Source organism: Scleropages formosus, chromosome 11 (assembly GCF_900964775.1).
Source record: "Scleropages formosus chromosome 11, fSclFor1.1, whole genome shotgun sequence".
NCBI classification, from domain to species: Eukaryota; Metazoa; Chordata; class Actinopteri; order Osteoglossiformes; family Osteoglossidae; genus Scleropages; species Scleropages formosus.
Window position 1 is genome coordinate 25,100,261 of NC_041816.1, and position 27,635 is coordinate 25,127,895.

At 43.6% G+C, this 27,635-nt stretch overlaps 2 protein-coding genes across 2 annotated transcripts in view; one reads left to right on the forward strand and one right to left on the reverse strand.

Moving 5' to 3' along the window:
- cep89 (centrosomal protein 89) overlaps nt 1–24,111 on the reverse strand; it is a 29,132-nt gene extending 5,021 nt beyond the window's left edge. The window contains exons 1-20 of the mRNA XM_018763942.2: nt 23,959–24,111; nt 22,812–22,918; nt 22,421–22,576; nt 22,062–22,296; nt 21,875–21,950; nt 21,526–21,630; nt 21,078–21,112; nt 20,220–20,277; nt 18,816–18,917; nt 17,790–17,984; nt 17,110–17,252; nt 14,539–14,589; nt 12,644–12,727; nt 10,122–10,225; nt 9,128–9,243; nt 6,969–7,149; nt 5,742–5,909; nt 4,842–4,983; nt 3,309–3,398; nt 1,700–1,869 (exon numbers count right to left, since the gene is read on the reverse strand). Coding sequence (XP_018619458.2) covers nt 1,700–1,869; nt 3,309–3,398; nt 4,842–4,983; nt 5,742–5,909; nt 6,969–7,149; nt 9,128–9,243; nt 10,122–10,225; nt 12,644–12,727; nt 14,539–14,589; nt 17,110–17,252; nt 17,790–17,984; nt 18,816–18,917; nt 20,220–20,277; nt 21,078–21,112; nt 21,526–21,630; nt 21,875–21,950; nt 22,062–22,296; nt 22,421–22,576; nt 22,812–22,918; nt 23,959–24,108 — 2,468 coding nt within the window. The 5' untranslated portion in view covers nt 24,109–24,111. The remainder of the gene's footprint in view (nt 1–1,699; nt 1,870–3,308; nt 3,399–4,841; nt 4,984–5,741; nt 5,910–6,968; nt 7,150–9,127; nt 9,244–10,121; nt 10,226–12,643; nt 12,728–14,538; nt 14,590–17,109; nt 17,253–17,789; nt 17,985–18,815; nt 18,918–20,219; nt 20,278–21,077; nt 21,113–21,525; nt 21,631–21,874; nt 21,951–22,061; nt 22,297–22,420; nt 22,577–22,811; nt 22,919–23,958) is intronic.
- Nucleotides 24,112–24,298: 187 nt separating this feature from the next.
- faap24 (FA core complex associated protein 24) lies at nt 24,299–27,630 on the forward strand. The gene is made up of 4 exons (XM_018763487.2): nt 24,299–24,697; nt 24,904–25,043; nt 26,289–26,444; nt 26,962–27,630. Exons 1-4 carry the CDS (start codon nt 24,577–24,579, stop codon nt 27,205–27,207), a joined length of 663 nt encoding a protein of 220 aa, XP_018619003.1. The 5' UTR covers nt 24,299–24,576; the 3' UTR covers nt 27,208–27,630.
- The last annotated feature ends 5 nt before the right edge of the window (nt 27,631–27,635 follow it).

Sequence of the window (27,635 nt, forward strand, 5' to 3'; positions counted from 1 at the left end):
ACCTTCAGGATGAAAGGCTGCAGCTCTAACCATTACACTACCACCTGTCACTCAGCACTTGCTACTTACAAATGTAAATACTGAAGAACACCAAAAAAGAAGGTGGTTCCAGCTTCAGAAATAAGAGCCCCCAAAACTTGGAGGACTTCCAGACTTCAACACTTTGTGGAATCAACAAAGGTTAGTGCTTGGAAGATGGGCAAATGATAGCAAAAGTGGAGGAGACTACAGTGTAGTCTATTCAGGGGGAATGAACATTGTATTTATTGCAGGAGAAAGGGTTGGAATGCATGTGGTAAAATGATTTTAATGCAAACTGGGATAATTTAATTCAATCTGATTAATATTAATGGAGCGCTCTTCCCAGCAGAGCAACAGAGACTGGCGAACAGTAGATATAAGTAGAATAGTACCAGAAACAGGGATGGTGTATTGCTGAGCTGGACAAGTAAGCCTGACTGGCAGCTGAGGAGAGGAAAACAAAAAACTCCCAGTCATGACATAGGGGAGAAAAATAAACCTCTTGTGGGGCAGGTGCTAGTAGGATCCCATCCCTCCTGGGCATTCTACGTGTATTAGCAGAATTAAAAGAATGTTAGATTGAATGGGGTCTTCCAAAACATTGCTGCCAGCATCAGTCTCTCGTTCACCAAGGACTCGGAGTTTGGAGAGTGAAAAGATGAGTTTGAGTGGACTCTGTCAAGAATACAAAGTTAATACAGTGAAGCTTTGGTGCGTGATGTGGGGGTAAAGAAGCTTATTGGCGCTGGCATGTGATGGCAACATTGGCAGGTGGAAGCATCAGTGGTGCTCAAAGACATTTGGAAGTGAGAGTGTTGGTACCTAGCAGGGAGGAAACCAATTGGTTAACTTGTGTAAAGACAATCAATTGTGAGAAACCTTGAAGGAAAAAAGGAGACAATTTTTGACATGTGGCTGAAAATGATTCCTAAAATTAATTTGGTACTTCCAGTCTTGGGTTACTAAGGCAAATTCGCCGAGTAGTCAATTAACCGAATGAGTTGACATGCATTTTTGTAAAATACAGCCTCCAAAATGGTGAAACTGGTTGAAATTGGTTGTGTCTGCAAGAATCGTGTAGATGTTAATAACCGTGCTGAATTACGACACGGCGAAAGGCAACCCCGAACGCTATTGCAAGGAAAAAAGTCGGCGATAAATGGAAGATCGATGATGGTCACAGCCTTCGAGTCACGTTGAACAGCAGACAGAGGCAGACGGTATCATTTACATGGGCCTAATGACCACGGCAGTGGTGAACCAGAGCTGGAATTAGGGTTGTGAAAGACATAGCAAAGGAGGAATAAACCGAAGGTGTAGACCCAGTAACTGCACTGATGTTAAATAAGGGAACGTCAGTGATGAATAAACCGGTGGACCAAAGACCAAGGTGCAGATGATAAACTATTGAACTGAATAGGTAACAGGATCAAAAATAGAAGAATACATTAAATAACAGGGTATTTTTTTTTTACTGTATCAGTTCAGGCTAAGTGTCCCGCTCAAGCAGGAGGTGGGATTCAAACCTGCAGCCTTTCAGTCCAAAGATGGTAACTGAAACTAATTCCTACTGGCTGCACCTGTATGTTCATGTTAACAGGTTTTCTCCCAAAGCAGAAAAAAAAAAAAAATCACGAAAGCAAGAAAAAGCTACAGAGCAGATGATTTGCGTTTTTACCTTTTTTGGTGAAGCGCTCCGTCCAGAGCTTCCTGCTTGTCTTGCAGCAACCGCTGAAGGTGACGGATCTCTCTTTGGTAGGAAGCCGCTTTGCCCGCAAAGTCTTCCTCCTGCTCCTGCAACCGCTGGCCCATGAGCCTTAGGCTGCTTGCCGCTTCCCGTTTGTACACCTGAGATGGTTGGCCGAGGGTGGGCGCACACGCGCACACGCAGTTCCATAAACACCAGCAAGCAAGCCAGAAGGCCACCGCTAGAATATTATGGGCTACATAACACCAGAAACATGTATGGCCATGTATGGTCACTCTGAATTAAGGTCTTATGTTTTGTTTTGGAATACTGAAATAAACATCTGTCTGCAGCTGAAGATCAACTTTTTTTTCTTCTTTGAGTTGCACATCCTTTTGGAGAAAAGCATCTGCTAAATAAACAAGTATTAATGTATAGTATGACAAATTCATTCTGCCCATTGAAATCCCGCACCCAGATGAGAAACATCCCCAACTGGTGGGCAACTGGTCACGTAGTGGTTAGAGCTGCTGCCATTGGACCCAGAAGTTGCAGGTTCAAATCTCAGCTGTACTACCCTGGAACAAGGTACTTACACTAAATTGCTCCAGTAAAATTACCCAGCTGTATAAATGGGTCAATAAGTGTATATAGTTTAACACTGTAAGTCACTTTGGAGCATCAGCTAAATGTCACAAATATTGTCAGCTGTTTATTCTATAGGGGGTGCGGTGGCGCAGTGGGTTGGACCACAGTCCTACTCTCCGGTGGGTCTGGGGTTCGAGTCCCGCTTGGGGTGCCTTGTGATGGACTGGCGTCCCGTCCTGGGTGTGTCCCCTTCCCCCTCCGGCCTTACGCCCTGTGTTACCGGGTTGGCTCCGGTTCCCTGTGACCCCGTAAGGGACAAGCGGTTCTGAAAATGTGTGTGTGTGTGTGTGTGTGTGTGTTTATTCTATTTAATATTTTTTCCAAATCACCAGAAAAGTTTACAAATCAATTTTGCCACCAGTAACAATTTCAGTTCCACTGGGCAGTTATTAATAACCAGTCACGTAGTGATTGATTTCCTAGGTCAACCCGGCAAAAGTAAATCAAAGCTACTACCTGTTACTCTTCTCCTCAAATAATAGGCAATTGGTCACCTACCATCAGGTGTTTCCTTTACATGTTAAGTGGGCTTTGATTCCTTGTATCATCAGAGGACAGTCCAACATCACCGTAGTACGATCCCTCCACTGTGTCCCAATTACAGTTCCTCAGACAAGCGCATTAAAGATGCTCCTCAACTTACGATGGTTCGACTTACAATTTTTTCGACTTTACGATGGTGAGCTGGCAACAGACAATCAGTAGAAACTGCACTTCGAATTTTGAATTTTGATTTTTTTCCCGGACAAGCATTATGCGGAGCAATACTCTCTCGCGATGCAGGGCAGCAACGGTGATCCGCATCTCCCGGTCTGTTACGCAGAGGTGTGTATTATGTGTATTAAATGCATTTTCGATTTACGATATTTTCAACAGGGATTTCGCAAAACGTAACCCCATCGTTAAGTCGGGGACTGTCCGTACAGCATACGGCACGTTCCGCGGGACTCACCTTGACCTTCTCCTGAAGTTTCCCAAGCCGCATGGTGCCCTCGATGATCTCTGTAAGCACGCCTTGTTTTTCCTGCTGTAGGGTAGAGGCCTGAGACAGAGAGGGTACAGGATGGGTTATGGATCTAGGGGTAGAGGTGGTGTGAGCGGAAAGACAGGGAGAAGGGCATTAAAACCATCCGAGAAAACAAGTCAGGGCCATACATCGTGCGGCCTTGCAGAATGACGGTTAACAAGATCAGTCCTTCTCGTACACGAACTGGCTGGGTGTATGGAGGACGATGAGGGAAGATGGGATCTGTCTCACTTAGTAAAATGCATCTTACTCTTAATAACTGGCTGTAGAGATATAGTTGTTTGTGTTGCGTTGACTCAGCAGAGATGCTCCGAGTCCGTTGAGGTGAAGGATCAACTACAGGCATGAGAGCAAGACAAGGATTTGACGCTTGGTTTGTTATGCACTACAGAACCCAGAATGACATCTGATCAACATTTTGAAATATTTGTTCTCTCAAAGATGGGTTTCTTTCTGGAACAAATCAAGATCTAGGTGGCTGCAGAACTGTAAATGGTGTCCAAGTCAAACAAATTCCAGCTGTAGGTCAGGATTAGAGCCAAGTTCCCATGTGTTTCTCTTCCTTGTCGCTCTCCATTGGCTTCCTGTAGCTTCCGACAATCAAATTCAAGACTGCTTACAACCCGCAAAATCGTCAATGTATCTACTTCCTCATACCTACAGCGGGGATCAAACCAACATTCTTTCACACCACCCAGGCGCTGCGAGAAAGCAGCACTACTTGCTACCCTAAAACAAATAATAATTTCATTTAACATGAACATGGGGACAGGGGAAGGGGTGGCGCGACAGGCTTGGTCAGGTCCCGCTCTCTGACGGGTCTGGGGTTGGAGCTCTGCTTGTGGTTGTTGACATTGGTTGGTTGGTATAATATGAATATCCCATCTGATATGGAACAGCAGTTGCATGTTTTCTCTGACAAATAAAACTACAGGGATTTAATGTGCATTCTCTCCATGTGGAAGGACTAGAGCGGTAAAAGTGCGGCATCTAGAACAAGGTAGGCCCGCGGTTATAGCGTGCTCTGTTTAATCAGCACAACTGTAGCGTGGCATGGTGGTGCGGAAGGTGGGTTCGATTCCCACTCAGTCTGTGTGGAGTTTGCATGTTCTCCCTGTGTCTGTGTGGGTTTCCTCCGGGTGCTCTGGTTTCCTCCCACACTCCAAAGATATCTTGTTCATGTTCCCCCATAGTGTGAGAGTGACAGAGAGAGTGTCTGTGTGTTCCACTGATGTATGGATGAGTGACCCAGTGTAAGTAGTGTGTCTAGCAGTGTAAGTCACCACGGTGAATAAGGTGTGTGTGCTGATGACACTATACAGAGTTTGCTGCAAGTCGCTTTGGAGAAAAGCATCTGCTAAATGTAAATACAACCACACTGTCCCTTCTTCGACTGCAGGTAACGCTAAAGTTAGAGTACAGCACAAATAAATCTAGGTGAGGATGGGACTCCTTTACCATGTGCACTAGCTGGTCTCTCTCATGTATGGTTTTCTCAGCCAGTGCCACGATGCCAGCTAGGTACTGATGGGCTGTTATCTCCCGCTCCAAAGAATCTTCCACCTGCAGCTTCATCAGGGCCACCTTCTTGTCGGCTTTCCTAGGGGAGAATGTGCAGATGGTTCAGGAAGGGACAACTGCTGTGGCCATAGTGTCTTCTGTCTAGCAACAGGATGTGGTCTGATGACCATGTTCTTCTGTGTTGGGGGTCAGGCAGTTGGTATGGAAGTGCAGGAGTAGAACTAGCGGTCAGCTGTTGCAGGCAGTAAATAAACAGCAGATGGCACAACAATTAAGGACTTGAACTTCTAACAAGATTCAATCTTAAGGAGAGAAAACAGTTATATGTCCAGTTATTATATCTAACTACTGATGCATGTAAAACATCACTCAAATACTCATATTTTTACTTGCTTGCCATTGTAAAAAAAGTAACTTGAATGAATCACAAACAAAACAGTCTGTAAATAAAACAATGTTAGTATAAATAAAATGGGATCACTGGTAGATATGCCGAGTGAATTAAGAAGAAATGTGGTGCAGGCAAACGATTTTATGGAGCAGTTCAAGTCAGACGCGACGCCCAAAATTCGGGACTCGAAAATGAAATAATGAGGTTGACGGGATGTCCATCGTAACTTTAGGTCGTCGCAAGACACATATGTCATCAACCGATGACTACCTGTACACATAACTAATGTAATTGTTCAGATACTGGTTGCTGTCACATAGTGGGGAAATTTCAGTTATAGCTCCTAAAGCAACATTTCAAAACTATGAAACGTGTTGAGAAGAATTTGTTGCCATGACTGACCGCTTTTTTGATTTTTGGGAAATGTAGCGATTGAGATGGAGTACCTCTTAGCACAACGTGATGCCTTTAGCTCCGTCTCCAGACTCTTCATCTCATCCTTCAAGTTCGTAGTCTCCAGCACAAGGGCCTTCTTCTCCACCTGGAGACTCACCATTCTGCTTGCTAGGTCCTCCACTTCGGCTTTGCTGCTCTCCGTCGCCTCCTCTAGCTGTCTATAAAGTCAACAGAAGCCCGGTTGGCACCAGGGACGAGTACCATGCTGTACCATGCCTAACAGCAGTTCCTGATGGATGCACATGGGATGCAAGCTTAGGCTATGCAAATATCACATGAGGGCATTAATAGGATGATTTTCCCAAATTATTCACACTACTTTTATAACGGGGGAACACACTCACAAAAATATCACTTTTACAGCCCCGCGAACCGGAGACTAACCCGGCAAAACAGGGCGCAAAGCTGGGGGGGGACCCCCGGACGGGATGCCAGTGTGCTGCAAGGCAACCCAAGCAGGAGTCGAACCCCAGACCCACCAGAGGGCGGGACCCGAGCAAGCCCGCTGTGCCACCACACCCCCCAACAGCTATCAGTATTTGCAAAAAGAGTCTCATCAGCTATAGTTGACTGCAAATGCCATTGAGAGTAATTTATACAGTGCAATTAATAGTCTAAAAAACAGCAAATGTTTTCAATACATATTTACACTGAACAGCAATGCATTGATTAAATAATCAAAACAGCCAGTCATCATTTGATTTTCCCCTTGAAATTAACAATATGGCCTGCGTTAAAAGTTTAATTTGTCATCAGTACCGTTTCCTTCCCTGACATCACCACCTTGAAAATTGTGACCAGTTTTATAACCTTTCATAGATTACATGAAAAGTTATGTGAAATTTTTCCAGTTTACATTTACAGTGTTGTTTATGCATCATTATACATCACCATTACCAGGGAGAAGCTGCCTTTGGACCCAGAGGTCGCAGGTTTGATTCCCCCATCTGGCCGCAGTACCCTTGAGCAAGGTAATTACCCTAATCCAGTAACATTAGCCATTTAGGTAAATAATTGTAGGAAGACTAACAGTGTAAGGTGATTTGGAGAAAAGCACCAGATAAATGAATAAATATATTTACTTCCAGTTTTGTCCCTTACGTTAAACTGTACATTCAAGAGGCGTTTCTTTAAGGGTCAACATCCTTACTGATTTCTCCCATGATCTCAGACTTAATCACCCGCTGGAGGATGGGATGGAGAATGCAGACGCCCACCTTTGGAGCTTTCCGATGAGCTCGCGGTGCTCTTCCCTGCCAACGGAGCTCTCCAGCGCCGAGAGGGTCTGCTGCTGACGGCCCTGGAGGGCCTCCAGTTCCCTGCGCACCTCCTGAAGTTCCTCCTGTAGCCGCTGCCGCTCTGCCTCCAGCAGCATGAGCTCCTTGGTGACTTTAGACACTGAAATAGGAATTAAAGGGTTTGGTCACAAAAGTAAAAAAGCAGGTGACTCAGCAAACCACCAAAGAGATGCTGAATAATATCTGTATAGTTATGATGATTGTTAAAACAAAAGTGCTTGTTGAGGACTGTCTCACATCAAAAGCCAAGTACACACACACACACACACACACACACACACACACTTTCAGAACCGCTTGTCCCTTACGGGGACACGGAGCCTACCCGGCAACACAGGGCGTAAGGCCGGAGGGGGAAGGGGACACACCCAGGACGGGACGCCAGTCCGCCGCAAGGCACCCCAAGGGGGACTCGAACCCCAGACCCCCCGGAGAGCAGGACTGCGGTCCAACCCACTGCGCCACCGCACCCCCTCCCCAAAAGCCAAGTATTATGTGGATATAGTATATTATGTACTGGTTATATATTATATGCACTAAATATCAGTTATTATATGTTGTGGTGGCTGGTAGCCTAGTGCATAGAGCTCCTGCCTTTGGATCCAACAGTCACAGGTTGGAGGTTGGAGGTTGGAATCCCACCTCCTTCTATAGTACCCTTTGCAAGGTACTTACCCTAAATTACTCCAGTAAAAATTACCCAGCTGTATAAATGAGTAAACTATTGTAGGCAGCATGCCATGGTAAGTCACTTTAGAGAAGAGAGTCTGCCAAATGTGTAAATGTAAATAAATTTGCTGTGGATGTACTGTACTCTACTGCACTGTGTTGGTTAAAGAAAAACTGGGGAACAGGTGAAGGAAGTGCTGCAATACGGGGACTAAAGTGACGATACAGTCATGGGAATTGGCATCAATGTAAGGACCGATGAAGTGTACTGGCTGCAGTGGGGCAAGCAAAGTCCCAGCTCCAATGTGGTGGAGAGCATTGAGGCATCTGGAAAGAGTGGTTTGGTTACTGTTCCTTCACGGCAGTGTGACAAGGCCCATAGGGAAGGAGAAGCACAAAGTGATTCAGAAGAAACATGAATGACCGCCATGGTAGGGATGCAGGAGTAGGGAGTATGGACTAGGTGAGAACAGGCACTGGAACATAGGGTCTCTTGATAAGAGTTTAGGAGAGCACAGCTTCAGTGTATGAAGTTCTTAATCCAGGTTGTCTATAATGATCTTACAACTCCATCTGTTCAGCTGGAGAAAAGTGGATTCTCAGCCATGTTTATTAGGTCAGAAGAAAGGGACATTGAAGGACGTCTTCAAGAGCACTAAGTACGGTCTGCCATCGCTGGCACCAAGACCAGGCATCGAAGGCTTAAGAGTCTCAGTGTACCAAATGTCCACAACTGAACATGTCAAAAAGCAAGGTCCACCAGGTCTTAGTATTTGTAAGGGAAGGTGAAAGGACAGAATCGACACCCACTGCCGGTTCAGCGCTCTTGGGGGTAGAACAAGACTGTCATCTGATGGGCAAGTTAAAAAGCCAGCTGAAATTTCTGGTCACCATTACAGAGATGTCTCTTAAGACCAGACATTGTCCTGCTGGCTGAAGTTTCATCAAGGCATCTAGATGGCAATGGATTTGGAGTTGCATGTTAAAGGTAGAGCTGTTGGGTTCTGACCAACCCTGACCTGGTCAACTAGGTGAGGGTGTCTGATGTTGATAGACCCAAAGCACTCAGTGACCTTAAATCATATCACTGTGTCATATCACACATCAATGTGTTGAGGTATTTTGCAAGATGCCTGTGATACAAAAAGTGAGCAATCAGAAGGCAGAGTGAGCAATGGCCTGTTCCTAGGGTGGGTAGGTAGGGAAAGTACCTTCAAGACCAAGAATACTCTTGGTAATCATTAACATGGTTCTCAAAGTAGGGGTGGGTGCAGAAGTTACTTATGATTGGCCTACTGAACATGTCTTTGGAATAGAGGAGTGAAATCTCTTAAACACAGATCGGCAACCACAGCCTGCAGCTGTGTTGGAGCTGCGAGTCAACGGGGCGATCCGTTGCTCCGCTGTACCTTCCTGCAGGTGGCAACTGTGGCTCTCCTTGGCTTTACTCTGCTGGACCTCCAGCTGCTCCATGAGCACCTGATTTTCCTTCAACACAAGCGCGGCTTGTTCCTGCAGCCGGCGCCTGGAAAACACACGGCCACACGTGACACAGTGAAGCACACTCCTCTATGTTTTTTTCTTTTTTTAAAAAAAAAAAAAAAAAAAGAAAAGTGATTCACAGTTTTTTAGAACCATGGATGAACAACATAGAGACAAAATGAGTATATACCCATTCCTCAGATAACAAGGTTAATTCCATTCAATCATCATATCAAATAAAAGTCCTTTTGTAAGGTGGCTGATTTACCATTATTTCTTATCGAAAAACATAATCTGGTGCCGAGAAATGTCAGCTAGAATTAATTAAAATATAAAAATGAAAAGCATTTTTATGTACGACAATAGCAAAATGTTACAGTATAACACTTTATAAGTCCAGCACTCACAGAAGTAACTATTTTTTAGATCATGTTTAAATAAAAATAATAAAACATGAATGTGTTTTGGCCATAGCTCTCACTCTGTTATGAAAAATTGCCAGTTTCAATATTTTTTCCCCCCCATATTGATTCCAGTTTGCATCATTTCCTCAAGGATTAACGCAGTTTTTAATCTATCAAGAGGTTAAAACAGACAGATTCTACTCATTCCAAGGATGGCGACATGGTGGCACAGCAAGTAGCGCTGCTGTCTCACAGCACCTGGGTGGTGCAAGAGGACATGGGTTCGATCCCTGTTCAGCCTGTGTAGGGTTTGCATGTTCTCCCCGTGACTGCGTGGGTTTCCTCCAGGTGCTCTGGTTTCCTCCCACAGTCCAAAGACATGCCGTTCAGGTTCACCCATAGCGTGTGAGTGACAGAGTGTGTTCCACTGATGTATGGACGAGTGACCCATTCACACCCACTGAACGCCAGCGGTAACCTCAGGGATGGGCACAGATGTACACACGTTCTCGCTCACCACTGCTTCTGCCAGATGCCTCCTGTCCTCCCTAGCTGTTCGTGCAGCCTCTCATTCTCACGGACGACCTCCTCCGTGCGCTCCCGTAACTTCTTCATTTCCTCCTGATGGGCAGACATTGCAAAGCTCAGCTAGAAACTCCTGCAGATTGCAACAGATTTTCTGGACCTGTTGGGCAGCAGCACGGTGCAGCAGGTACCACTGGAGTCCTCCAGCTCCTGAGCTGTGGGTTCAAACAGGGATCAAAACCAGCCCCGTCTAAACAGTTATTACGTTTTCCCTGTACAGGTGGCCCCCGGCTTACGATGGTTCGTCGTATGATTTTTTTCAACTTTACGACGGTGAGCTGGCAACAGACGTTCAGTAGAAACCGTATTTCGTATTTTGAATTTTCGATTTTTTTCCCAGGCAAGTGAAATGCAGTGCGATACTGGGCAGGGGCACTGATCCGCATCTCCAAGTCTGTGCACGCGGAGGTGTGTATTAGGTGTATTAAATGCATTTTCGACTTGTTTTGGGGAACGTAGCCCCATCGTAAATCGGGGGACCACCTGTACCGGGTTTCCTCCATTTGCTCCAGTTTTCTCCAACAGACAAAACGTGACTGATGTGAGCTTATAAATCTAAATTGATCTGAACAGTGATTGTAGGTTACAGTTGACCCTCCCTGAGCCCCGATCCCCCGCGATGTGGAAAAACTGCGTGAAATTTTTGGCCACCCAAGGCGAGCAAAGCGAGCATTCAAGCATAGCAAGGAGCTTTACGTTTTGGAACCATGATTACGTGAGGTATAACACAGAAAGTTTGCGAGATTAACGTGGGACACAAGATCATTACACGGGAGGAGATGTCGTACAGGCGTCACTGAGACCGTTTTGGAGTTCCGAAGAGCGGATATCCAGTTTTTTTTTTTTTTTTTTTTGTCAAGTCTAACCTTTTTCTAAATTTTACTTTAAAAAAAGTGTATTTATGGTATTAAACGATAAAATGCATCAATATTATACAAATATTTTATGCATTTACGACTTACTAAACTTTTTACATTTTCTTTACTTGTCGTCTGCAGCGCTAAGGGGTTTCCCGCACAAGGCCGCAAAGCTCCCAAAAAATTTCCATTTCATTTGTTGCCGACCCGCGAAGAATCGAAGCCGCGATGTGGGAGGATCAACTGTATTTAGTACAGTATATATAGCAGTAACATGCCTTGGAAAAAACATCAGCTAAATGCTAAATAATAATAGCAACCTTTTCCATTTTTTTGCACAAGCAAAATTATAATGCTCTTGCCACCTCCATAAAGAATATCAGAAATTTTATCAAAAAATGAAAAAATTCCCCTCACAAGTAAAAATGGCTGATTGACCTGAAAGAAATGGAAATAGCTATTAAATACCAATGTATTTAATCAGTGTTAAAAAACTAATGGATATAACCGACATCCCATCTGCACCCAAAGATTCTGGGATAGGCTCCAGATCACAGCGACCCTGACCAGGACAAGTGGTTATTGAAACTAGATGGATGATTAAATTACCAAGCCCCAACATAAATGATAAAATACTGAAGATGTAATCAGATTTTTTCACCCTTATAATCCTCACCTAATTTCTTCTGTCCACAGCCTGCTATTCAAAATGTTGTATTCCGCTTTATACATGCAAGACAATGCCATTTTCCTCCTCCGCATCAGGAGGCAAAGAAGAATGAAAAAGCAGGATAGAGAAAGGAGAATGAGTTGGCGTGTACTGGAGGACGCTGTTAGGAGAATTTCATTAGCAACTAAGGACACAAGAAAACTGGTGACAAGGACGGGAAAAATTCATCGCATAATCATATGCAACATTTGTCAGCATCTGGTACCTTTCAGTTGGCTTGATTGTCTGTACATTTACAAAACATAATAATATAGACTAAGTTCACTGCTAGAAATTATTTACATTTTTCTGATCTTGTTTCTATGCCCATAAGAAGAAATTTGGAGGCAGGGTGGTGCAGCCAGTAGCGCTGCTGTCTCACAGCGCCTGGGAGGTACAAGAGGACGTGGGTTCGATCCCAGCTCAGTCAGTGTGGAGTTTGCATGTTCTCCCTGTGTCTCTGTGGGTTTCTTCCAGGTGCTCTGGTTTCCTCCCACAGTCCAAAGGCATGCTGTTCAGGTTCCCCCATAGTGTGTGAGTGACAAAGAGAGAGTGTGTTCCACTGATGTATGGATGAGTGACCCCATGTAAGTAGTGTATCTAGCAGTGTAAGTGTTCGGGTGCTCTGGTTTCCTCCCACAGTCCAAAGACATGCTGTTCAGGTTCACCCATAGTGTGTGAGTGACAGAGAGAGAGAGAGTTTGTTCTACTGATGTCTGGATGAGTGACCCCATGTAAGTAGTGTATCTAGCAGTGTAAGTCACCACGGTGAATAAGGTGTGTGGGCTGATAACATTGCATAGAGTTCATTGGAAGTCCCTTTGGAGGAAAGTGTCTGCTAAATAAATGTAAACTGTTCAGCACAGTACTTTTGGTGCATCAACTGACCTCACAAGTGTGCAGCAGAGAGTCCTTCTCGCTGAGCCGATCTTCATAAGCCAGAAGCAATGGGGACAAGTATTTCATATCCGTCTGGAAGAAATATTTATTGTTTCAGAAAATAAAGAAACATTTGGAAGGCAAGTAAAACAAAACTGGCAACAGCTGAGAACGATGGAGATGGAGCATAAATGGACAATGCGTAAAATTACCCATTTCAGTGCGGATGATACCAGCAAGAAAAAACGGTGTAAAAGATTTCACACCACACGGAAATGTTTACATTGTCCATCATGGTTCAATACTACATTAATCACATTGTATCCTTTTTCCCTGCAGAAATAAGTCAACTTCAAAAGTCCCCCTTATACGAACCATAACGATATATATGTACAATTAACACAAATGAATGTTATGTTGTGTAATTGGGCTTTGTTATATCCTTTCACTAATTTAACACATTATACACGTTAAATAATACTAATACAGAATAATATACAATACAGTATTATATTTTCATACTGCACTATGATTTTGTTTAAATTGTTTTCCCTCACTTTTTGGATCGCTAGGTATTTTAAAGAAAAGTAACTTGGGGGGGAATCTCGAAGAAAAAAGTTTTGTAAATAAAACGCAATTGCTACTAGACACTGACTGAGACCCAAAAAATAATAAACATGGGTGCCTTGCTGAGGTGATATCAGCCTACGATGAAACGTTATTCCTCGAAAACTACAGTATATAAGATTGACAGGACGATTACTGTCTTGATGATTACGTTCTATCTTCCAGTTCTAGTTGTCATCTGCCAGAGGTTTTTCCCTTTTTTTGTTGGGCTTTAGTAAGGTTATTTTCTCTAATTTTGAGGTTGTGAGCGCTAGGTCCACCCGTAACCACCTCTCACCTCGCCATATACATAGAATTGGCCAACCATCATGTGCTCGGGGCTGCTTTTGGTAGGAGCTGGGCTAACTTGACAGAGCTGATATCCTCAACGGAGATCACGGCCTTGTTCACAAGGTGTCGTGATCCATCATGCAAAAATACCTTTTCTGTCTCGCTAAACCCACAACAAAATCACCATGGATTCAAATTTCTGATGGTTTTGGCTGGAACTGTGCTATGGAATAATAATGTGTTAGTCACGAGATGACTTCTTGTCTACAATTTATTGACTGGTATTGAGACACGGGTCGTTTAATGACGAAGATATGTTCTGAGAAATGTGTCGTTAGGCAATTTCGTCATTGCGCAAACATCAGTGTACTTATAGAAACCTAGATGGTATAGCCTCGATCACAGATTTTACTTATACAAACCTAGACGGTATAGCCTCGATCACAGAGTGTACTTATACACGCCTAGATGGTAGAGCCTCGATACAGTCAAGAGACGCTGTAAACACAAGATTTATGATGCTGCTGCCGGCATAACACAGCATACTGTTCTACAGTAAACTTTTTTTGTAAGTAGAAAGAGTACACTGTAAAATAAGAATAAAAAGTAGAGTATAGTAAATACATTAAAAAGTAACATATGTGTTTATGGGTGTGTCCCCTCCCACTCCAGCCTTACGCCCTGTGTTGCCAGGTTAGGCTCTGGCTCCCCACATCCCCGAATGGGACAAGCAGTTCAGAAAAACGTGTGTATCATTATCAAGTATTATGTGCTGTACATAATTATATGTGCTATACTTTTATACGACTGGCAGCGCAGTAGGTTTGCTTACACGGCTACAATGTTGCTAGTTGGTAAAAATTTTTCATGTCGATTATAATGTTATGGAACCACTGTTGTATATGCGGTCAGTCGTTGAGCAAAACGTCATTAAGCGGCACATGACTGTATATATCACTTTTTATAAAATGAAATTCAACAATAACTGAGCAACAATAAGATCTTACCAACCAAGGTGGTGTCGGTCCTTTCTTTGGCAAGGCATTGATCCTTGAGCTCTGGAACGTAAGTGACAATACAAATCATACCGGATTCCGATCTGCTCCGGGAGGACAAAGAGACGGCTACGAGACACATTTCCAGATGATAGGTGAGAAGGAACAAAATACGGTATTTGATATGTACACACACTGGCATAAGGGGATAAGAACACTAATCGGAAGAACAGGTAAGGCTAAATGGTGCCTCTGTATGAATCCATCTAAACCTCCTGCACCACTGAAGTACCACTTTGAATTCATATCCAGGATTTCTGAAGGCCACATCCCCCAGGATTTGTTTCATAACAACGGCACAATAAAAAAACCACGTAGTTATGTTTTCCAGAGTGCTGGAAAAATCATAGACCAGAAACCACAGCCAACTGCTCCTTTCAAGGAACAAGTAATATGTCAATAAATAAGAATTTACTAGTATGCATCGTTCTAGATGATGAGGATAAACACATTGAACACCCACCCATCACAATCTGTTCCAAGAGAGACCACGTTGTTTAAGTATTTGTTTGCAAAATTAAATAAGTTTGCATTTATTCATTCAGCTGATACCTTTTCCCAAAGAAACTTACACTTACAGTAGAACCTCGGAACTCGAACGCTTCTGAACTCGCTTGAGTTGTTCGAGGAAAAAAATGTCTCGGAACTCGAACGAAATTTCGGAACTCGAACCGATGCACCTTTCGGGTTAAAACCTGCCAGATGCGTCTTTTTTCCCCATAAAACAAAGGGTGCTTAAGACTCGGTATGAGTCAGTCTTGCCTGAAAACTCACGGAGTGAACATCTTGCTGAATTGTGCCTTGAATTTCCATGCGTTTTTGAAGTTTTTTTATATCTTAGACTAAATAAGCCATCATGGGCCCTAAGAAGGTTACTAGTGAAAGCAATCAGCCAAAATGGAAAATAGTGAGAGCCACGATAGAGGTTAAAAACGAAATAATTGAAAAAGACGAAAGAGGTGTTTGCGTGGTTGATCTGGCTGCACGGTATGGAATGCCTAAATCTATGATTTTCACTATATTGAAAAATAAAGAGACCATCAAAGTAGCTGATGTTGCTAAAGGTAAAGATGATGTTCATGTATTTATGGGTTTTACACTTTTTATTTATGGTTTTAGCATCAGGTATGTATATATATAGGTTTAAACAGGAAATCATCTGGGGGGTCTGGAACGGATTAATCCAATTTACATTATTTCTTATGGGAAAAATTGATTCAGAACTCGAACGCCCTTCTGGAACGAATTGGTCCCCGAAGGGACTTAGAAAATTTCGGGCCTTCCTCCGCGGACGCCTGGTCCCCGAAGGGACTTAGAAAATTTCGGGCCTTCCTCCGCGGACGCCTGGTCCCCGAAGGGGCTTAGAAAATTTTAAGTTCGAGTTCCAAGGTTCCACTGTATTTAGCCATTTACACAGCTAGAAAACCTTACTAGAGCAGTTTTCAGGGTAAGTACCTTGCTCAGGACTACTACAACTAGGGAGGGATTTGAACCTGCTACCTTCACGGTCAAAGCCATCAGCTCTAACCATTATGTTAGGAGCTTCCTATGCTGAAGAACATAAAATGTCAGTTGTTTTTGAAGATACTATCGCATGATCATTGTGATCTTGAACTTCAGAGTAATAAAATCGAGCAGCTGGTAGCACAGTGGGTAGAGCGGCAACATCTGGACCCAAAAGTTACGGGTCTAAATCCCACTTCCACCTGTAGTACCCCTGAGCAAGCTACTTACCTTAAACTGCTGCAGTAAAAACTATCCAGCTGTATAAATGGGTAAATACAGAAACTGTAAGTAACTTAACATTGTAAGGTGCTTTGGAGAAAAGTATCAGATAAATGGAACGTGCACAGCACATAAGACCCTCTATACAAATAAATTAGATATATATTTTAGATTATATCTTTATTATATAGGACTAAGAGTGGGTGCGGTGGTGCAGCGGGTTTGGCCTGTGCCTGCTCTCTGGTGGGTCTGGGGTTCAAATCCCACTTGGGGTGCCTTGCAATGGACTGGCGTCCTGTCCTGGGTGTGTCCCCTCCCAGCCTTGCACCCTGTGTTGCCAGGTTAGGCTCCGGTTCGACGCAACCCTGCTCAGGACAAGCGGTGTGTGACCATTGGTCGTGTGGTGATTACAGCTACTGCCTTTGAACCCAAAGGTCACAGGTTTGATCCCTATCTCCAGCTGTAGTACCCTTCAGCAAGGTACTAACCCTAAATGGCTCCAGAAAATGACCCAGCTGTATAAACGGCTAAATAATTGTAAGCCTGTCATAACTGTAACCTTAACATTGTAAGTTGTGTTGGAGAAAAGCATCAGTAAAATTAATTAATGTAACTACATACAGTCATTGTCCAACTAACACCAGTGGGAGGTACTGAAGTGCTGCCACTTGTCCAGTAACCACATGAATGGGTGAAATGCCCTGTACCGTGTTGTACAAAACGTAGGATGTCCTCTTTAAGAGCTAATCCCTGCATTGCCATCCACTGTCCAGCATAGTTCTTAGAGCACATATTTACCTCTTCTTTGGACAGCGGGCGGAATCGCGCCTGGTATCTGCTGAGCTCCACGTTCAGGAGGCGGACGGTCATTTTGAGGCCGTCGTTCTCGTCCACCAGCTCCTGAGCCTGTTGTCTGAGATTGTGCAGTTCCACCTGTCCCCCTGTGGGGATTGCAGGCGTCAGCTGCTCGTGTCTGTTTCCTCATGCAACTCTTGTATTTGTATACAACGTTTAAATGAGCAATTGAACAATTAACAAGATTTACATTTATTCAGGACAAGCAACTTCTACCAAAGCAATGATGCCAAAAAATGCTGTTGTAACAAGTAGCACTGCTGTCTCACAGTGCCTGGGTGGTGCGAGAGGACGTGGGTTCAATCCCCACTCAGTCTGTGTGGAGTTTGCATGTTCTCCCTGTGTGCGGATTCCCTCCAGGTGCTCTGGTTTCCTCCCACAGTCAAAAGACATGCTGTTCAGGTTCCCCCATCGTGTGTTCCACTGATGTATGGATGAGTGACCCAGTGTAAGTATTGTATCCAGCAGTGTAAGTCACCACGGTGAATAAAGGGTGTGGGCTGATAACACTACATAGAGGTCATTGGAAGTCGCTTTGGAGAAAAGCGTCTGCTAAATAATAAATGTAAAAAAGGGAGTTTATGCAGTAAAGCTAAAGTACTTGTCTAGGGCTTCTCTCTCACCTGCACCGAGGTCGCTGTCCTTGACATGATGCTGCTGTTCCAGCTGCTGCCGCATGTGGCGCTGCTGCTCCTGAGCCTGCTGGAGCTGAAGGGCCTGTTCCTCGCACCTCTGGGTCAGCGCCTGGTTCTGATCCCGCAGCACCCTCACCAGCCGCTGCTGCGTGGCCTGCAGCTCCTGGTGGACCTCCTCATCCTCTGCTCGGACCACCACAGACGCGCAGGGCACAACAAGGTCAAGAAGATCCAAACCAGGCATAGCACAAGTGTGAAAAGAGGGGGGGAAACAGATCGAAATACTTACATGACGCTATGCATGAACAAATATGACAATTTTTCATGAGATTATTCAACGCATATGATTTTTATTAGCTTTATGGAACGGCTCGCTGACAGCGTTTAGATACATCTCCACCAGGGGATAAACACCTGTCAGTGCAGATCCTAACCCTAACCCCAACCCCAACCAACACCCTACTCCTGACCCCAACCCTGACCCTGACCCTAACTGTAACCCTGAGCCTAAACCTAACATGTAAAATGTAGATAGAAAATGCAGGGATCTTCCTCCAAGTGAACTAAAACTACTCACACATCTTACATCACAGTCCTAAAAAATTAAAGCAAAGCATCGAAGAGGGTGCAGAGAATACGGTAAAAGCCAAAGTGCACAGGTAATGAGAGACTGACAGGCGGTAACATCCTGCACAACTGCTTTTGTGGATGCACGACCATCACTGCATGATTAGATGGATCTGATGTTTAAACGGGAGGGTGAGGAGAAGAAAAGCCAAAATTTGTTAAAAAGCACCACGCCGATGCATCTCGACACGAGAGTCCTCGACCGCGTCCCGCACACGTTACTTGAGGTTCATTAGCTTTTAAAACTAGCATCACAAATGTCAGAGATGCATAAAATGACAGATGCCACATTCTGTAGTATCAGTTATAACTGAAATAATTTCATTTCACCGAGTGGAATAAAGGCATCAGGTTATCATCACTGCGCATCAGAGCGGAAAAACCAACCCAATGTTGGGTCTCTGGCGGAGCGCCGATCGGGCAGCGCCTTCTTTCGCAATGAGCCGCGGTTCTTATGGATGGCCTCAGAATCCACGTCATCTTTCAGATCTGAGAGGTCAAACACACAGCGCCTGGCCATTAGCTGCTTATTTTTTGCTAAACAAAAAGGTCCTCCTTGTCAAATAGCTGAAACAAAGCCAGTATGATGTATATACAGGATATGTGTACTGCCAGGAGGGAAATTACTACAATCCAAATTCATGTCCCACAGTTACCAGACACCTTCCCAGGAAAAAATATCAGATACCATAGTTTAAGGCCTATATGGTATAAACATTTCAAAGTCTCATCGCATTTAAACTTTTCCACTCCCAGCAGTACTGGCATGTTGAACTTGCTTTTGACTTGGTGGTAAAATTGCCTTGAGTTACAAACAGCCCTCTGGTCTCACCTGTGTAAGTAAGCTTAGGACCCTTATGTATATGAATATGTCTATGTACAGTCATGTGCCGCTTAACGACGTTTCGCTTAACGACTGACTGCATATGCAAAGGTGGTCCTATTGACTAGTGATGTCATAGCACAACATGCTACTTACGTGTTCCTGGTGGTGCTGCTGTAAACAAACCTACTGCACTGCCAGTCGTATAAACATATAGTACGTACTATTATGTACAGTACATAATACTTGATAATGATAATAAACACGTTACTTTTTAATGTATTTACTATACTGTACTTTTTATTGTTATTTTACAGCGTACTCTTTCTACTTATAAAAAAGTTTATTGTAAACCAGTATACTGTGTTAGGCTGGCAGCAGCATCATAAATCTCATGTTTACCACGTCCCTCGACTGCATCGAGGCTATACCATCTAGGCTTGTATAAGTACACTCTATGATCGAGGCTATACCATCTAGGTTTGTGCAAGTACACTCTATGATGTTCACACAATGACGAAATCACCTAACGATTTCTGCTTTCTTCTCTGTCTGCTAAAAAAAAGTAACGTAATGAACGCATAGAACGACCCATTTATCAGAACGTATCCCCGTCGTTAAGCAACACATGTCTGTATATGTATATGTATATGTATGTGTGTGTGTGTGTGTGTGTGTGTGTGTGTGTGCGTGTGCGTGTGCGTGTGCGTGTGTTTATGTGTATGTATATTGTATATGTATAGGCCGGAAAGCCAGTAACTGCTTGTGAAACTTCCAGGTCACACTGGTTGGGAACTCATTGCAGGAAGCACAGTGTGTACAGTGGGGTACAAGAGGGAGGCCAGTCTATCGCAGATCAAACACACACATATCCAGGAGCTGTGTGGCACCGGCACTCTCATGCTGTGCTTCAAACCACTTATACTTCATGAAATGCAGACTTTAAATGTCACGTATATGTAAAATACCAGGTGACGACATGGTCCTCAAAGTAGATGGATTCTGTTCCACGTCAGGTGACGAAGCCTGATGAAGAGGCAGAGAAATCAGAGGCGTGCTCAATTATCAATCAGTTCAGCATTTTGAAACTGTGAAAAGCATCACAACAGTTAATTCCTATATATATCACATGAAGAGCCCTTAGGTGCTGTGTGTGTTGTTTCCTTAACAGGCAACATTTCCTGGAAGGTTACACAATTGTACCAACTTTACCTTTACACAATTAGGTACATTATGTACAAAAAAGCACTATTACATCAAGTAACTAACTATTCTATATTTCTGTAGGAGAACTGAGATTTACTTCATATAATAATTCCATAATGCATTTTAAAGTATTTACTCATCTAGTTGCTCATATTGCCCGGTCAGTGAAACGTATCCTGAAACCAAAATACTTGTATGAGTTTGCATACCATTATCATGCATCCATGCTGCATTTAAATTTCACAGTGGATGAGCAAATAAAGCTTCTGAGAGGAATTTAAATACTAGTCTGATGAGCATTATGCACTGATAAACATATCATCAGACTGGCATCAACATTTAAAACTCTGTAAACACAGGTAATGAGAAAACAAACCAAGGGCACCCCAAAATCACCTACCATCTCCCATCTTGAATGTATTTTCAACATCGAAAGACTCAAGGAAGAGTCATGTTGATGCACCTACAGGCCATGACTTTTACAAGGTTAAGTGTAACAATAAAAAAAAAAAAAAAAAAAATTAAAAATCCAGAAAATTTGTGGTCCAAACTAAATATATCCAAAAAAAAAATTGTATGATATTAATTATAGAAGCTGAACAGAGAAACTTTTCACATACCTTCCCAGAGGTGCCCCCTTGACCACCGATTTCGTCTGCAATGGAAGAGAATTTCTCAGTTATCACCAAAATATCTTGAATTCAAGTATGCCGCAGTACAGAAGTCAGCGTCCTTATGGAACGAGCCTCGGATTTTTCTCGATGACAGCCTCAGGACACAGAAATCGAAAGAGACAGCCCTACTGCTAAGTTCGGTCTCACGTCCTGCTACAAGAACGTAGCACATGCTGCATGTTGTGGGCACAACTGAGACTGTAACCATGACAACCAGAAATCTTACTGAAAAGCGACGATTGAATGATACACATACTAGTTTCAAATTGTTCTCTTATTGTTACTATCATGGGCCATCACAGGCTGTGGAATTTTGTGTCTATATGCGTCTCCACGATCCGTACATCGAACTGGTTGTGAGGATCGCTGTAGAACCCAAGAGCTCTTAACACACCTACGACTGCTTTCCAGGGTAGGGGGGTCCTGCTGCTTTCTGCCTGTTGCACACTAGCTTCACCTGTTGGTATCTGGTGTTGTGGCCTCTTTGATTTCAGGTGATCTGTGGTGGGACAGAGCTACCTGTATCTGATTATGTGGTCAGGGTCCACTGTGCTGACTCGGTCAATGGCAGCTCAGAGAGCATCTTTACAATATCAGTTTGAAAACACAGCAATAGACTTATCGGTGGACCTCATTTCGATATTAGGACAAACGGTCCTGGAGCTGTATGTCCAAGAATCCTGGTGATGATTCTCTCACCCTCCTCCCAACACAAAGGGTGGTAAAAAGGTCCCAATACATACCTGCTGCCTCTTGGGCGGATCCCACGGTGAACTCTGAACTGTCAGTCAGGTCACTTCTACCAGATCGCTTGGTACCCTGAGAGGAAAGGAATTAGTTTTAGTGTAGCAATAAAGAAATTTCACACCACCCATGTCTCAGTGGTGTTACCAATTCTGATTCCCGTGAAGTCAACTGTGTGTACTATACCTGTTTGTGCGGCACGGCGTAGATGTCGTTCCCAACCAGCTCTCTGCGGTGCCTCTCCAAGGACTCGTAGACGTGGTCTTTGCCTGGATCCGAAAGTGTTTCTCTCTCTACACTCTCCTCACCACCGTCATCATCATGTTCATCATCTTCATCATCATCATCATCATCATTATCCTGAGAAGGCTCAGAGCATGGCAGGCGGGGCCTGCCCCTTAAAGATCCATACCACCTATCCCTAGACAAGCAAAGTTAAACCATCAGAGAAGCTGAGCCTCTTCTGTTCACTTCCAGAAAGAAAAGAAGGGACCCTACACTGTTACTTTGATGGCTAAGGTTCGAGCAGGTGCACCAATCACTACCTTGAGTAGTCTGCAGTGCTGGCATAAGGCTCCACTGTCGTTCCGCTGGCCGACCAAGAGCAGTCACTCTCCGAGAAGGATCTTGGTCCCATCATGGGAATGGCCACAGTGCGGCCAGTTAAAGAAGAAGACAGTATAGCCGCAGCCAAGGCAGATCTGAGTTGGACGGACAAAAAGAAGACCAATTAGATTCAATGTTTCCACTGCAATGACGCAGTATCCTTCATTTGGTGCCACATCAATAGCAAAACAGAAGTGGGTTCGAGAGGCATTTTTTTTTTGCAATGCAATTAATAATTAACAAATTGTGGGGTTATGGAAACCGGGTCACATTAAAAGAAAAAGGAGGAGAAAAAATGGCTCAGATATGGTACATGAACACAGTAGGTACCTGGGTCTCTCTGGACAGGGGAATGGGCTGCGAGGGGGAGGGGTGCGAGGAACAGCAGGTCTGGGAGCAATTGTGGCTGCAGGGATCAAGCCATGAGCTATGTGCTTCTAAACAGAGCATTGAGAAGTGTATTAGTGAAAAATTATGTATGGAAAAAGTGCTACTGATGGTTAGCAGGGGAAAACAAAAGGCTACAATGACATCCAGTGTCACAGGAATGACATGGGAAGACAAGTACTAACTGGTGATACTTGCATGTGGTTTCTATTTTTTAGCAGTTTTTCACCACTGCAAAAGTTACTCATTTATCCATATATTAGCTGGACATTTTACTTTAGAATTTCTCATAGAAGTTATGACACTGCATCTTAAACCACTGCATTACTAGGTGTCCAGTACCCATTTTTAAGATTGTCATCTGTCATTCCCTAAGCTGTGATTTATCACAGCGAAACTATTTTTCTAACAGTAGAGAGCCGAAGGAAAAGGTAATAAAAAAGACAATAACAAAACAATCCCAGCTCATTTAATTAGCAAACTAATAAAAAGGCACATGCCATGGAAGCTGCACGATATTAAAGACAATGGACAATATTATATATTATATATTAACATTTGTTGACAGAGATTTTCAAAGTTATAATTCATCGGGGCTTAAAAGAAAAAAAAAAAAAAAAATCACACTGAAATCTGTGCGCCTCACAACCGCGTTAACGCACTTTTCACACGGGTATAATCAACTTTCTTACAGAAATAAGTTACATTTTATATAGTCTTAATTAGTCATTCTATATATAATAATGTCACCAAAAGGATGTACACCTGAAGTCACGGTTAAAAAATGTGCTGCCTTTCTTGAAAATAAGTTTTACGTTTGCAGAAAATTCATTATAAAAGTAAACAACAACAACAACAATAATAATAATAATCATAATCATGTACTAAGTTTGTCGTGTATACATCTATTAATTATATTATGTGTCCAGCAAGCGCCCGCATTCAGCACAGCGACACCCCAAGAATAATAAATAACGATGTGTGTGTGTGTGTTCAAAGAGATAAAAAACAAGAAAAATCAGATCTCTCCACAAACAACGCTGTGTTCATAAGCGCCCAACGCACGTAAACACATGAGTTAAAAACTCACAAATTCCATGTTGTCTTTTCTTCTGAAACTGAATTTCGACATATTGGCAACGTTAAAAATGTATCTAAACAGCTTTGACCTAAATCGTACTTCTGGTTTCTCAAAACGTGAGCCGTTCGAACTGAGCGGCTGCTCTTTCAGTGCGATCATTCGGGTTCCTCATTCTTGTATCCAGACGCTATCAACTCTCCGGACTGTCCAACAACGTCAACTGTGATTGGCTGTGATTGGCAACGTTTCGAAAACAACAGCCAATGGCTGGCTGTTTCTAACCGTCTTAGCAACGCCGCCTGTTTCCACTCTTTTACCGCCGCCGTCCAGTCAGGCTTCGCCGGAGCGGCGGGAACGCGTTCGAAAAACACGCCGAAACACAACCCTTTTGGTTTAAAGTGGTCAATATTACTGTTACGTTCACGAGGCCGCACGTTGTCGACACGTCTTGGTTGTGATATTTGCAAAACGAAACCGGAAGTTACATTAACTTAAGATCTTTTTGTAACGTAACTTAATCATTAATGGTAGTTATTGCCAATTGCAACTGAGGCTGCAGCTGCTGCTTCCCCGCTTTTCGTTAGCACGGAAGAGCCGCATTAATTATTAGTTATTGTTATTAATTTAATGTGCATGGAAGCCTCGCGCTCTCCGGTGTCTCCAGTGTGCAGGAACGCCGTTCCGCCCTACGGCCACCTTATCGTCCACGAAAGATGGAGAGGCTCCGCTCTCGTCGGGGGATTTAAAGGTAAGAGCAATGAATTGATTTACATTGTTTTACATTAGCCGTCGTAAGACAGGAGTCATAAAGATAGATCGCCAGGATTCAAGCGCGAGCCGTCAGACACTTTGTAGCGGCTTAGATGAAATAAACTGGCGGTGAAGTGGGCCGTCGTAACTCGAGCGCTCGTATCTCGGGGATCACTTACTGTACGGGACATGTGCGTGTTGCAGGAGGTGTGAAAGCCATGTTCGAAGAGCAGCTGGGCCCTGTGGACGTGCAGTTCTCAAGTGCCGCTTCTCTTCTCTACGTGTCCGAAAGCGACTTGGTGGCTGGAAACGGTTATAAGAGGAAACTTGTTAAATTCAGAAATGTAAGTACTTTTGAATCATCATGAATGAAAGTCAGTTACGGTGGAACTTCTGTTTTGCGTTATTCAGATCTGCTCCTTCAAATGTTTTGTCTTTGAATAAAAAAAAAAAAAAAAAAAAAAAAAAAAAGTGTGTTACAGTGCAAGTTCAACCTGACTCCCACTATTAGATGGTAATGAAATGATCTCAGGGTTGGAGCTTGGGGCCGGATTAGTTCAGCTTCCTTCCACAGAGTTCATGGTGTAATAACAAGATGAGAAACATGGCACATGAGATGACTGAGTCATCACTGAATGGTTTGTGGAGGTCATATTTATTTTGCCATTTAAAATTAGTTGTCCTTTTAATGCAGCTTGATGTTAATAAAATTAAAGGCTTACTGCACCCTGCAGTGGACCGGCATCCCATTCAGGGCAAACCCTCCGCCCCCAGACTTGTGCCTAGTGATTCTGGGATAGGCTCCGGATCCCCACGACCCTGATCGGGATAAGCATGAACATGGATCGATGGATAGATGGTTGGAAAGTCTTGCTGCATGTTATTCCTTTATTAGAGTTATTATGGAAAATATTAAAGTGGAAACTACATGACGGCAGTATTTGGAAAAGGGCAATACGGGAGGAATGCAGGCAGTCCCCGGGTTACGAACGCCCGACTTGCGTACAATCCGTAGTTACGAACCAACCACAGTAAAGCCTATTATAAAAAAATTCGAGTTACATACAATGATTCACAGCAACAAATGGGCGCTACTTCGTGACGAACATCAAAACATTGCACGTCTACGGTGGTTCGTACAACAAAGACTGTTCTTTTCAGTCGGACCACGTCGCTGTTAAGTGTCTCGTGTGTGTTACCGTATTTGGCTTTAATTTTTTTCTCTTATAAATACTGTAGTAACATTTATTATTACTATGACTATTATTATGATTACTGTATTTTGGTAATGATGTTTTAGTGTTTCTGGAAGTGTTTCTTTAATGTTTATTATGCATAGAAAGGTACACGATATACTGTATACTAAGACAAAAATTTGACTAACGTTAGGTACAGTCTGTATGTAACTGTTCCGACTTGCATACAAATTCGACTTAAGGACAGACTTAGGAACGGAACTTGTTGGTAATTCGGGGATTGCCTGTAATGGGCACGTGTTCATACTGGTGTCGACGGTTGAGGGAGGTCCTACTTTTTTCCTTTTTTCTTTCCAAATCCCCCTTGTAACATAAGTGAATGTTGTGCTGCAGTCCAAGGCTGGTCTCCAAGGCATCGTGGTTGTGGAGAAGACCCTGCTCAGCAGCCAGTACTTCCCAGCAGTACAGAAATTTGTGGTGTTCCAGTTAGGCCTCACCTTGCTGCCGGTGTCTGGCCAAACGGAGGCCTCTCGGCTGATTACGCAGCTGGTAAGTCCCTCGCTTATTGTTTTTGAAGAAGGGTTAGCAGTGTTTACGAAATCCAAAACTGAGCAGGACAGGCGATTTCAATGAATCACCCCATTTCTCCTGGAGGTGGGCAGTTTTTAAAGGAAAAAAATCAATGTGTATTAGCTGGCACTGCTGCCTTTGGACCCAAAGGTCACGGGTTCGATTCCCACCTACGGCTGTAGTACTCTTGAGCAAGGAACTTACCTTAAAATTGCACCAGTACAATTACCCAGCTTTTTAAATGGGTAAATAACTGTAAGTAGCTTAACTTTGTAAGTCGAAAAAAGTGGCAACTAAATGAATAAATGTAAATCAAGATAGAATTTAAGGGGATATAAGCACTCTTTCAGTGTAACTCCTTTGAATTATTTCATTGGAGTCTTCTCAGTAATTAAATATGGTAATTAACCATTCTACTGTGTGGAACTGACATGGGGAGGTGGATGTTGGAAGTCTTGCGATGATGACGTTGGAGGTCTCGCGATGTTGTTCACAGGCTCACGAGATGAGTAAGGAAACCAGGCAGAATCCTTTTGTTCGGAAGAGCACCTTGAGGCTGTCGGACCCTCTGGTGTTGGCCCTGATGTTGAAGATACCTGGCGTGGGCAGGGCCAAGGCTTTGACCCTGGTCCAGAGCTTTCCCAGCATTCATCAGCTGAGCCATGCCAGCGTCCAAGAGCTCAGGCCGATAGTCGGGCTGACCACCGCCCAGAACATCAGGGCCTTCTTCACGCAGAGTTAATGCGATCTACAGGGACCTTCCTTCTGCTGGCACTCGCACACCTGGAAACGCTAAAACCCGTTATGTTTCAGAAGGATTAATAGTTTAGAGTTAAGGTTGTTGAACCAGGCAGCTAAACGTTCATGTTTCAAAAAATGTTTTAGCTCTCACTGGGGAAGAGATTGAGCTGAAGAAAGTAGAGGAGAGACGATACAGCTGCTCAGGCCACGTGCCATCTCAGGACGGGCGCACACACAGCTACTCTGACGTCGCCTGAATGATCTGACCGCAGTGCCAGGCCTAGAAAGTGGAAAAATGAATGTGTTAGCAATCTGAAGTCTATTACACTTAAAGAGAATAAAAATACTTCAGATGGGAGCTGGAAAACATCTGGGTTCTTAATTCTTCCCCCACCCCCCCCCCCTTTTACTTTTATTTACGTTTTCCCC

What these genes read in the sequence shown, in the direction of transcription:
- faap24 (XM_018763487.2), top strand. Translation starts at nt 24,577, where the DNA reads ATGTGCATGGAAGCCTCGCGCTCTCCGGTGTCTCCAGTGTGCAGGAAC. An exon ending in TCTCGTCGGGGGATTTAAAG is followed by an intron (nt 24,698 to 24,903) that starts GTAAGAGCAATG and finishes TGCGTGTTGCAG; the next exon opens with GAGGTGTGAAAGCCATGTTC. An exon ending in CTCGGCTGATTACGCAGCTG is followed by an intron (nt 26,445 to 26,961) that starts GTAAGTCCCTCG and finishes TGTTGTTCACAG; the next exon opens with GCTCACGAGATGAGTAAGGA.